The sequence below is a fragment of the Lithobates pipiens genome, unplaced genomic scaffold (genome assembly GCF_037356315.1).
Source record: "Lithobates pipiens isolate NorthernLeopardFrog02 unplaced genomic scaffold, aLitPip1_a1.2 Scaffold_22, whole genome shotgun sequence".
Classification (NCBI taxonomy): domain Eukaryota; kingdom Metazoa; phylum Chordata; class Amphibia; order Anura; family Ranidae; genus Lithobates; species Lithobates pipiens.
This window is the reverse complement of record NW_027507784.1, coordinates 185,558,753-185,570,644: the sequence shown is the minus strand read 5'-3', so window position 1 is coordinate 185,570,644 and position 11,892 is coordinate 185,558,753. Positions and strand designations below refer to the sequence as shown.

At 51.2% G+C, this 11,892-nt stretch overlaps 1 protein-coding gene across 1 annotated transcript; it reads right to left on the bottom strand.

The window, feature by feature from the left end:
• Window positions 1–9,031: 9,031 nt before the first annotated feature.
• On the bottom strand, window positions 9,032–10,075 carry LOC143925703 (uncharacterized). The gene has a single exon (XM_077450164.1). It carries the CDS (start codon window positions 10,073–10,075, stop codon window positions 9,032–9,034), a length of 1,044 nt encoding a protein of 347 aa, XP_077306290.1.
• Between the last annotated feature and the right edge of the window lie 1,817 nt (window positions 10,076–11,892).

The window sequence follows — 11,892 nt, the reverse complement described above, 5'->3', positions numbered from 1 at the left end:
CCAAATATGAGATCTGAGGACTTTTTGACCCCAGATCTCATATTTAAGAGGACCTGTCATGCTTTTTTCTATTACAAGGGATGTTTACATTCCTTGTAATAGGAATAAAAGTGATCCATTTTATTTATTTTTTTAAAACAGTGTAAAAATAAATAAAATCAATTAAAATAAATAAGAAAAAAAAAATTAATTTTTTTAAAAACACCCCGTTATGACGAGCTTGCACACAGAAGCGAGCGCATACGTGAGTAGTGCCCGCATATGAAAATGGTGGTCAAACCACACATGTGAGGTATCGCCGCGATCGGTAGAGCGAGAGCAATAATTCTAGCCCTAGATCTCCTCTGTAACGCAAAAAATGCAACCTGTAGAATTTTTTAAATGTCGCTTATGGAGATTTTTGAGGCTAAAAGTTTGACGCCATTCCACGAGCGGGCGCAATTTTGAAGCCTGACATGTTGGGTATCAATTTACTCGGCATACCATTATCTTTCACAGTATAAAAAAAATTGGGCTAATTTTACTGTTGTCTTATTTTTTTATTAAAAAAAGTGAATTTTTTCCAAACAAAGTGCGCTTGTAAGACCGCTGCGCAAATACGGTGTGAAAAAAAGTATTTCAATGACCGCCATTTTATTCTCTAGGGTGTTAGAAAAAAAACAATATAATATGTTTGGGGGTTCTAAGTAATTTTCTAGCAAAAAAAACTGTTTTAAACATGGAAACACCAAGTCTGAAAAAGAGGCCTGGTCCTTAAGTGGTTAAAGTTTCTTTAAACAGTAAGTAATATGCAATTTGGGCTGGATTACAGTGGCTATAGTTTGATAATGACTTATTATAATAGACTAAATGAAAAGAAGCATCAGAGTGGGAGAGTTTACTTCCTCTTTAACTCCAGAGAAAAGGATTTTACGGTGAGTACAAAAATCCTATTTTCTCTTATATTCACCGACCGACACAGCTCCTCTCTTAGCCATTGGGTTGTACACCTTACCTCTAGGAGAATACTAGGCAAAGTTGTAATACAACACTCAGAACTCTCAGTCCCTTAGGTATCAACCCTCCTGCCTGCCTTGCAGTAAACAGTTTTATTTTGCCTAGTAAAGGAGACAGACCTAGGAACCCTGCGGGCCCATAGGTCCATGTTTTTTTTTTGTTTTTTTTTTATGCAGAAGTTTCGATTTTTGCACAAGATGAGTGATCCTGTGATCTTCTATCAATAGCCGGCTGGGTGACAGGCTGGTTCACTTATCCTTGTGGTCTCCTCAGTCCGGCCATCGAGCGTGTGCAGGTCGCTGCTACGACTCGGCAGGCCACGACATACCTCAGCTTCAGAGGTGGTCGTGAGCTTTTTATGACCAGTCTACTGATGTCTGCTTCACAGTATGCCGAGGCCAGTAGCTAACCTGTACTGATCAGGAGTAGATCTACAATGGAATGTCTCCCAGCTCTTCAGGACTGGTAAGTACAGCTCTCCCTGTTCTGAAGGGGCTGAGCAGCTGGGCATTCCCTGGGAGGTCGATTCGGGGGTCCCCTCACCTCCCTATCTTCTCTCCCCTGTCCCTATCTTCCCTCCCTCCCCCCTTCGGGGGAGAATGCTGCATGTGGCTGCTGAGCTGTGTGTGTGTGCGCCTGTGCCTATATAGGGGCTCTCTGTGGGCTCTCACCTGACATGGGGGGCTGGCTGAATGGCAGTGGTCCTGGGACCTGTATGGTATGCCCCTGGAAGGTGCCTGTGAGGGTTTGCTGGGAATGGTGCAGCGCTGTGGCTTTGCAGGGGGGTTTTTATATCTACCTCATGGTGATGTTTGGTGGCCATTTTAGGTGTGGGCAGAGCAGGCTGACTGTCTGGGCTTCAGCGGCCATTTTCTATGTGATTCCTATTCAAGGCACTGGCGGCCATTTTCTGGAAACCTGAACATATTTCAGTGTTCCCTGACAGCAGCATGGCTCATGTGCGCTCTTAGCCTTTTTTCCCTGTGTTTCCCGTCTATGTACTGGACGCTGAACGGCCATTTTATGGAAGCCTGAGCATTTTTTCTGATTGTTTAAGCGATCGTTCCAGCGGTTATCACCAACTCAGTTTTTGGTTTCCTCTTCACCTGGGCGCACTTGGGGACTACAGGCACCACTTGTGGACAGCGCAGACCTCCCTAGGGTGGTGAGTCCGGCGGGAATGAGCCCCTCAGTCAGCAGCAGGGAGGGTGGGACTGTCACTGTCCTAAGTCCCCTTCGGGTGGCAGACAGGATAGGGTCAGCATGGCTCAGAAACTAGTGTTTCTTCCCCCAAAGTCCAGGCAATGGCAACCGGGTCACCTGCAGACTGCACAGTGCCCATGGACACCCTGATGGCGGTCCTCAACTCGTTCATTGCTAGATGGAGGCGGTGCATGGGAAAATGGGTGCAATAAGGTGGCCCCTGTTCCTCCTGTCCTCTGGGGAGAGCTCTGGCACAGACTCGGGCCCCGATGAGGCTGGTGACCCCTGCTCTGTCTTGTCAGATGATGCTGACCAGGACAGTAAGGATGAGTCCGGGTCCGGGTGCAAAAAAGCGATTGTTGGAGCACTTATCACAGCTGTGCGTGATACCCTGAAGATTCAGGAGCCAGCAGGTCCCCCTACTGAGGTACCGGTCCCCTTTGGGTCCCGCAAGCCAGCATGTTCACCTATGGTGTTCCCGTATCTGACTTATTTGACAAATTCACCTACAGGGAATGGAGTCGCATGCAACGGACCTTTTTCGTCCCCAGACACATGACGGTGCATTACCCCTTTGAGGAATGCCTTCTCACAAGTGGTCGGCTGCTCCAGTCGTGGACCTCCAATATCCAGGTTAAATAAGTAACCATGATCCCGGTAGTGGGAACTCCTGCATTTAAGGATCCCGTGGACAGGAAGGCTGAGGCAGTGGCTCGTTCCTTGTTTACGGTTGTGGGGCTGCTCTGCGACCAGTACTGGCATCCGCACTTGTGTCGCAGACACAGTCTGAGCGAGCAAAACGTTTGCACCGCAAATTGGGAGAGCGTCAGGCTTTTCCTGTCTGTGTGAAACTGGCAGACCAACTAGTGCAAGGCCTTATAGTACATTTGTGACGCGGCCCTGGATACCTCCCTCTGGTTCTAGGGCTTCAGTGACAGCTGTGGTGCTGAGGCACCTGATTGGCTGAAATGCTGGTCTGTTGACCAGGATTCTAAAAAAGCCGTGATTCTAAAAAAGCCGTGACGGATTTTCCCCTCCTTGGCGAACGGCTCTTGGGAGCCTCTTAGGATGGCATTATTAAGCATGCCACCGGTGGTAACAGTGTATTACTCCCACAGGCCAGGAAGGCTGAGGAGCCACGCTGTAGGCAAGGGCCCTCTTGTTTCCGCTCACTAACGGCTTTTCCTTCCGCCTGGAGCTGCGGTATGTTGTCCCCAGCCCAACAGGACAACCACGGACAGACAAAAGCGTCCCTGGAACCGCAAGCCTGTGAGTATAAGGCTACCGCATGAAGGTTTGTCCCCACCCATGTCTTGGGGGGGTGGGTCTCCTTCTGGAGTTTGCAGCCCGGTGGTCCCCTCGGTTTTCGACCAATGGGCCTGCGACCTGATTTCCTCAGGCTATAAGATAGTTGCTCTCTTGGTCGCCAAACAGATTCTTCCCTTCCAGCATACCCGTATCCCCGGCTCGCCAGGAGGCCCTCTTGGGGGCAGTAAGGGACCTGCTGAGTAGCAGGGTGGTTGTACCAGTTCTGGAATCGGAACGTTTCCAAGGATGCTACTCAAATATGTTTTGTGGATTTCCAAGAAGGAAGGGGTACGTCCAATCTTGGACCCAAAAGCCCTCTATCGCTTTCTTAAGGTGTAGAGGTTCAGAATGGAATCAGTCGCCCAGTAGTTGCTGCACTCCATCAAGGGTACTCCCTGCCGCTCTTAGACATCCAGGATGCATACCTGCACATACTTATATGTCTGTGGCAGCAGAAGTTTCTGCGATTTGCAGTCGGGGAAGCCCACTACCAGTTTGTGGTTCTCCCTACGGTCTGACATCACCCCCCGAGTCTTTTACAAGGTTTTGGCTCCGGTTTTGACGTTGCTACGGCAACGTGGAATTTGCGATCGTGGGATATCTAGACGATCTCCTCCTGAGAGCATCTTCCACCTCAGAGTTAGAGGAGGATGTAGCGATCACTATGCAGACTCTGCAAGAATTTGAGTGGCTGTTGAACCTAAAGAACTCGGTGATTGTACCGACTCAGCGTTTGGAGTACCTAGGCTTGCTGCTAGACTCAATGGAAGCGAGAGTGTTTCTCCCTTCAGACAAGCTGCAGATTCTTAGATCTGTGGTAAAACTGCAGATGAACCGCAGGTGGTCGTCGCTTTGCTTTTGCATGCGAGTCCTGGAGCTCATGGTTGTCTCCTTTTGGTACAGTCCTGCAGAAGGAGATCTTGTCAAAATGGGACAGATCTCAGTTGTCCCTGGATCGTCAGATTCAGGTGAGCCAATCAGTCAGAGAATCACTGATCTGATGGCTGAGGTCCCCGGTGATTCAGGCCGGAAAGTCATTCCTACCTCCTACCCCTGAAAGCGATCAGGCCGTGCCTCTCCACATGGTCAATGAGACTGCAAGCATGTCCGTTCAGGGTCCAGTGAGACAACGCCACTGCAGTGGCATGCGTCAATCACCGGGGGGCGACAAGAAGCTCAGCCGCGGCACGGGAGGTCGCTCACATACTATCTGAGTCGCCAGATGCTGGACCCAGGAGAATGGGCGTTGCATCCAAAGGTATTCAGGTTACTGTGCCTGAGGTGGGGCCCACCAGATGTGGAGCTCCTGGCCTCCCGTCTCAATTAGAGGGGGCCAAGATTCGGGTCCAGGATAAGGGATCCGTGGACGGACGCGTCAGACGTGCTGGTGGCTCCATGGGATCAGCACCAGCTGATCTATGCCTTTCTTCCACTGAAGCTGTTTTTTGATTGAAAATGTATACTTTATTTTGCAAGAAAATATACAAAAAACAAAATACTTTTAATTGGGTACATTCCACACTGTACTGCGACGCAGCGCATAAAATACACTACATAACAATACAGATCCAAGCATACAAATAAATTACATTCGTCCTGCGGTATGATGCCTGATGTGTTGTGCAGAGTAATAATACCCCGAAACATCACATCATGCATGACGCCGCATTACCCTGAAAGCATTACCAAAAACATTACCAAATACATGTCAAGTCATACCGTCTTAGTCAAAGTCAAAATCAAAATGGCATTTCAATGAGCAACAGGTGTGATGGGGGGGGGGGTTGGAGAAGGTGGGGAGGGGAGGGGGAAAAGAGTTCACAGGCCCGAAGCTTTATTGAACTGCCAAAAAGGGTACATAGTGGTGGGAGGGTGGGGGGGAAGGGGAAATCTTCAGACCTCCTCTTCCTCCTTGTTGTCCATCAGGTGATAGTCTCTGAGCAGACTGTGAGTCAGTCTGCGGCAGTCCTCGATGGACATCCTCTCCCTCTGGTGGATGAGGCGCTTTCTGGCACACCAAACAGCGTCCTTAAAGCAACACAGCATCCTCCAGGCACTATCAATGTCCTCTTGTGAATGAGTCCCACAAAAGAGTCCGTTTAACACACCAAAGTGTGTTATAGCAGTCTGTGGAACAAAGTCTTTGAGGTCAGGTTCCAGAGCCCTCAACAGGTCCTGTGCAAAGGGACACTCCCAGAAAACATGCAGAGCAGTTTCCTCCTGGATGATGCAAAAGGGGCAATGTCTGTATCTGCACAGGTTTCTGGCATGCATGAATGTCCTGAGTGGCAACCCCCCTTGGATTGCCATCCATGCCAGATCTTTGTGCCTGTTGGTAAGTCTCTTTGAATAAACATTCCTCCAGACCACTTTACAAGTGGCTGAAGGGAGGCCTGGAACAGTCTCAAAAATGTCCGATGCGCTGATCAACTTGTAGATAGTTTTTGGCTTCCACAAGTCGGGCTTCACTCCATGTAGCCCCTGCTCCTTAATAAACTTGAAAGTGTCCAAGTAATACCAAGGAGTGTCCCAGTTGTAGGGGATGGAGCTGTCCCATTTGTCCCATCCAAGGGACCTCCAGAGAGGCAGGAGGAAAAAACGGGACATGGAGTTACCACCAGAGTCTACAGTTCTGTCCACCAAAGTTCTGCGGATGCAGTTACAGGCAAAGAAGACCCTCAGTAGAGTGGCGATGTCGGGCACGCCCTTTCGGCCCTTGAGGGGTTCCTTGAACATAACCGCCCGCTTTACTCTGTCCATTTTGGAGCTCCAGATGAAGTGAAACACTGTCCTGGTGATGGCCTTGCGGGTGTTAACCCGGGGGGGCCAGGCCTGGGCGAGGTACTGCAACACAGGGAGAATCTCGCTGCGGAGTACCAGTGTTTTACCTTCGATGGTGAGTTCTCGGAGGCTCCAAAGTCCAAACTTCTGTCGCATCTTTGTCAGTCTTTCTTCCCAGGACTTCAGGGCTGCGCCCTCTGCTCCAAACCAGACCCCAAGGATTTTGATGAAGTCTGCTTTGATGCTGAAGGGCATGTGTGCAGAAGAAGGCAGGAACCACTTTCCGAAGAGCATGACTTCCGACTTCCCGCAGTTGACCTTTGCCCCTGAAGCTTGGCCGAAGTCCTCACACGTCTGGACGAGTGTGTCGATGGAGCGCCGGTCGGCACAGAACACCGTCACATCATCCATGTAGAGCGAGCACTTGACCTCCCGTCTGTCCGGTCCTGGTGCGGTGATCCCTCTGATCTCTGGGTTCCGTCTGATGCTTCGGGCGAAGAGCTCTATACAACAGACAAAAAGCAGAGGTGAGAGAGGGCAGCCTTGTCTGACCCCAGACAATACTGGGAAGGGGTCAGTTTTCCAACCGTTCACCAACACCACACTACAAATATCATTATACATAACATTTACATACGAACAAAACATCTCCCCAAGACCAAACCTGCGCAGAGTGCTGCACATAAACTCATGGGAGACACGGTCAAAGGCCTTCTCCTGGTCAAGACTGACCAGGGCCGCGTGCACACGGCGGCTATGAATGTACTGGACCGTGTCCCGGACAAGCGCAAGGCTGTCCACAATCCTGCGACCAGGAATGCCACAAGTCTGATCCGGGTGGATGATCTGTCCGATGACAGATTTCAACCTGTTGGCCAGAACCTTGGCGAGGATTTTGTAGTCCACGTTCAGAAGAGAGATCGGACGCAAGTTTTTCAGGTCCGATCTCTCCCCCTTGCGCTTATACAAAATCGTGATCATCCCCTCCCTTAGGGTCGGAGGCATTCTGCCCTCCACCACCATCTCCTCGTACAGCTCGAGCAGGTCCGGGCCTACGAGATCCCACAGCGTTACATAAAGTTCAACTGGGAGACCATCGCCGCCCGGGGTCCTGCCTTGTCTAAAGGATTTAGCGGCAGAGTGCAGCTCCTCCAACACCAAGGGGGCGTTGACGTCCGACGAACCTGCAGGATCAATTTGGTTAGAGATACCTGACAGAAACCTGTCGGCTGCCTGTGTGTCTGTTGTTTTCGGGGAGTAGAGGTTGGTGTAGTAGTCGCTGACCACTTGCATCACAGCCTCCTTTCCCTTCTGGAGTGTTCCGGTCTCGTCACGCAGCTCAGACAAGGGTGTGTGTCCTGAGTGGAGTTTCCTGAAAAAGAAAGAATTACACTTCTCACCTTTCTCAAGGTTCTCCACCTTGGCACGGAAGACAATGTGCCTGGATTCTTCCTCAAAGTGCCCTTTCAGGCTCTTCTTGGTGTCCTCCAGGTCCTGCCTAACGTCCCAGCCACAGTGGTGAAGGTCCTGCAGGGACTGCAACTGACGTTGCAGTCTCCTGAGTTCCTTCTTCCTGGCACACACTTGCTGTCGTCCCCTTGCCTGAAAGAAGCTGCGCAGCTTGACCTTCACAAACTCCCACCAGTCACTTACCCTTCCGAAGAATCGATTTTCCTCCGTCCAGGTGGCATAGGCCTCCCGGAGTTCCCCCATCAGTTCCTCATTTTCCAGAAGGGTACTATTCAGCTTCCAGGAGCCTGGTCCGCGGGCAAAGCCCTCGCCCAGGTCACCCCGAAAGTGAATAGCCCTGTTGTCAGAGAAAAAGCAGGGGATCATGGAGAAATCGCGATGCTTGACTGCTCTTGAAGTGAGCACGAAGTCGCTCCTGGAACGCACTGATCCATCGGGACGGCACCATGAGTAGTTCACGGTACCTTTCCCTATGGATCCCACTGCGTCCTGCAGGGAAGCCTCCGAGATCATCTCCTTGAGCAGCCTGGATGTAGCATCAAGTTTTGCGTACATGCTGGAGCTGCGCCCATCCTACTCTATCGGACAGTTAAAATCACTGCCGATTACTACTGCCCTGGTGGTGACAAGTTGGGTCCGCAGGGTCTGGAAAAGTTCCAGCCGCTCATTCTTATCTGGGGGGGCATACACGTTGATGAGCCTAATTGGCTCTCCCACCCACGAGCCGTCTATGACCAGAAGACGGCCACAGACTAGCTCATGGATGGAGTCAACCGCGAAGCGCCCACCCCTGACAAGAATGGCTACACCTGCAGACTTACAATCGCCACCCCCGGACCAGTAGGAGGGACCGAGGGTCCACTGGGAGGTCAGATGGGTGTACCTCCTCAGAGGAGGAAGTGCGCACTCCTGGAGCATGTAGACATTACTCTGCTGAGTGGCAAGAAATGTCAGTGCCGCTTGCCGTCTAGATGTATCCTTGATACTCCTCACATTAATGGAAAAGATTGAGATCTCTGCTATAATGAAAAAGGGTATGATGTCTAGTCAGCAAGGGACCGAACTTACCTCCCCGGAGGGGGGTCTTCCGTTGCCTCCTCTGCTTGTCCTGTTTTCTTCTCGGACAGACCGAGCTCCTCCAGGACAGCATCCATCATTGTCTGGCTGATGGTGACGTGGAGGTCGGAGGGGAGGTCAGGCTCAGGGACGGCCATGACCTCCACCCCCCCCCCCACATCCTCATCCTCCTCTCCCGCTGACTCGAAGTCCTCCACTATTGGCTCTGGTCCCTCGCTTTCGCGCTGGTCGCCAGTGGGCCTTTTAGTGGAGGAAGCGGGTTCCTCTGCTGTTGGAGCTTACCAGTCTTCTTCCGTGGTTCTTTTTCCGGCTGCTTCTTCCCGGTGCTGGCGGATGGCTTGCCCTGGATCAGGACGCCAGCGTAGGACCGGGACCGCTGGGGGCAGTGTTTAAACACGTGCTCAGCCGCCCTGCAGAGGTTGCAGGCCTTGGACCTCGGACAATCCTTGGTCTCGTGGCCTGTGACCCTACAGAACCTGCAAGCAAGTTCTTTGCAGTCCTTCCCCATGTGTCCGGTGTGGCTACACCTGTTGCAGGTGTAGGGTATACCGGGGTAGAAAAGGATGCCTGCGGAGTTGCCCAGGGAGAAGCACGGCTGCAGGTGCAGGATGTCCCCCGAAGGGTCCTTCCTGAACTTGCAGAGTACTGACCACTTACCTATCCAGAAGCCGTTGGCATCGAGGATTCGGACGGGGTCCTTCACCACGGTGCAGAACCTCTGGAGGTAAGTGGCTATGTCCTTACCTGAGGTATGGGGGTTCCTCATGGCCACCGTCACCCACTTCTCTTCCCGTGTTATGGGGCAGTTCGCAGCGAACTTACGAAAGGGGGATTCAGGACCACCCGCCTTGACCATATCCCAGTACCTTCTGCAGACCTGGAACGACACAAAAGTTATAAAAAATATACCTCTTGTGAAGGCTTGCACCGAAAGCGTTTCCGCTTTGCTGAACCCCTGCTCCAGGATCATCTTCTTTCCGAAGATCTCTGGGGTCATGTCGGGGACCCTTCTGTCCACCTCCTTCAGCTGCAGCACGACCGTCTGCTTCATCCAAGGCTCCAGGGTAGGGAGCCCGTCTGCAGGGGGGGAGGGCTTGGCTGGATTCGGCTGGCTGGCGCCGGCCGGGTTGGGGGTGGATGTTGAGGCCGCGACATCCTCGGGGGTCTCGGAGGAAGTGGCTGGAGCGGGGTTCCTCTTGTTCTTTCCGGTCTTCCCGGTCTTTTTATCGCTCTTCCCCATCGTCATGGAGATGGAAGTCGCTTCAGGTGTTCTTTCGGCAGCTTCCTTCTGGTTTCCTCGACGTCTTCGCTCTGAAGCCTTTATAAAGGCTCTTGCATCTACTGCCCGGAGGTAGTAATGCGGAGGAGGGGGGGAGGAGGGAAGACCGCAATCTCGTTCCTTGTGGGGGCTAAGCCTCTAGCCCAATAGCAGCAAGTAGGTGAAGCTGAATTTAATCAACGATCCTACAAGGCCGAGCAGAGGGTACCCCACAAGGACCTAATGGCTTGGATAGATACAAGTGGTTCTCAACGTCCTAGCTGTGAAGCAGAGACACCCCTAAGGGCTATAGTCGATACTACACTTGATCTTAGCCAAAAGGCCGAGAAGCTGTTACCACGTCTGATTTGCAGAGTGGCAGCCAAGGGGATCCCAGCAATTCTAGTGGTCCCAGATTGGCCTTAGTACCACGGTACGCAGACCTGGTGCGTCTGGTGGCAGACGCTCCCTGGTGGCTGCCATTACGAGAGGGCCTTCTGTCTCAGGGTCCGATTCTCCATCCTGCTTTACCATCGCGGGCTTTAACGGCATGGCTATTGAGAGCCAGGTGTTGAGGAACTGGGGTCTGTTTGATTTAGTGATTCCAACTATGTTGAGAGCACGGAACTCTTCTTCTAGGAAGATATATCATCGTACCTTGGACGGCCTACATCTCCATATGTGAGGAGAAGGGTTGGCATCCACGCTCTTTTTCCATATCCAGGATGCTGCTGTTTCTTCAGCAAGGAGTAGACCAAAAATTTGCATTAAGCACTATTAGAGGGCAAGCTTCAGCTTTGACTGTCTTTTTCAGAGAACCCTGGCATCTCACTCATAGTGAGTACCTTTGTTCAGGGGGTCTGTCATGTAGTCCCTCTGGTGCGTCCACCGTTACCCCCATGGGATTTGAACCTGGTGTTATCAGCGCTTCAAAATCCGACGCTTAAAAATATCAGGGCGTTCCCCTGGTGACGCTTTTTCAGAAAGTGGTCTTTCTAGTGGCCATCACATCAGCCAGGAGGGTCTCAGAACTGGCGACCTTGTCTTGCAAGTCGCCTTATCTGGTTATCCATAAGGATAAGGTGGTGCGTTCGCAACCATCCTTTCTACCAAAGGTGGCCACAACTTTTCACATTAATGAGCACATGGTGTTACCATCTCTCTGTCCTAGGACAAAACACCCTAAGGAGATGTCCCTTAACGCTTTGGGTGTGGTCCGGGCTCTAAAAGTGTATTTGTCTACCACTGCTCCTTTTCGGAATTCAGAGTCGCTGTTTGTTTCGGTAGCTGGTTCCAAGAAAGGCATGGCGGTCTCATCGGCCACCATTTCCAGGGGGATCAGACAGATTGTAGTACAAGCCTACGCCTTAAAGGGGCAGATGCCCCTCTTTCTGGTTACGGCCCACTCAATTAGACGCTTGGTGTCGGAAAGCCCAAGACATTCTATCGCTCAGGTGTGAAGGGTGGCTTCCTGGTCGTCTGTCTACACATTTACCAAGTTCTACAAGGTAGACGTCAGTGCATTGGCTGATGCCTGTTTTTGGCCGCATAGGTGGCAGGCGGCTGTATAGTTGCAATTGAATATGCAATATTTTTCCCATGTTTTTTTCGATTAAAAACACAGTACCTTTAATTAAACCCTTTCATGGCTAAGCCTATTTTTGGCATTTGGTGTTTACAAGTTAAAATACATATTTTTTGCTAGAAAATTACTTGGAACCCCCAAACATTATATATATTTTTTTAGCAGAGACTCTAGAGAATAAAACGGCGATTGTTGCAATATTTTATGTCACACG

Bases quoted from the DNA above. Each gene is read 5' to 3' on its own strand.
- LOC143925703 (XM_077450164.1), bottom strand. From the start codon at position 10,075: ATGGGGAAGAGCGATAAAAAGACCGGGAAGACCGGAAAGAACAAGAGG.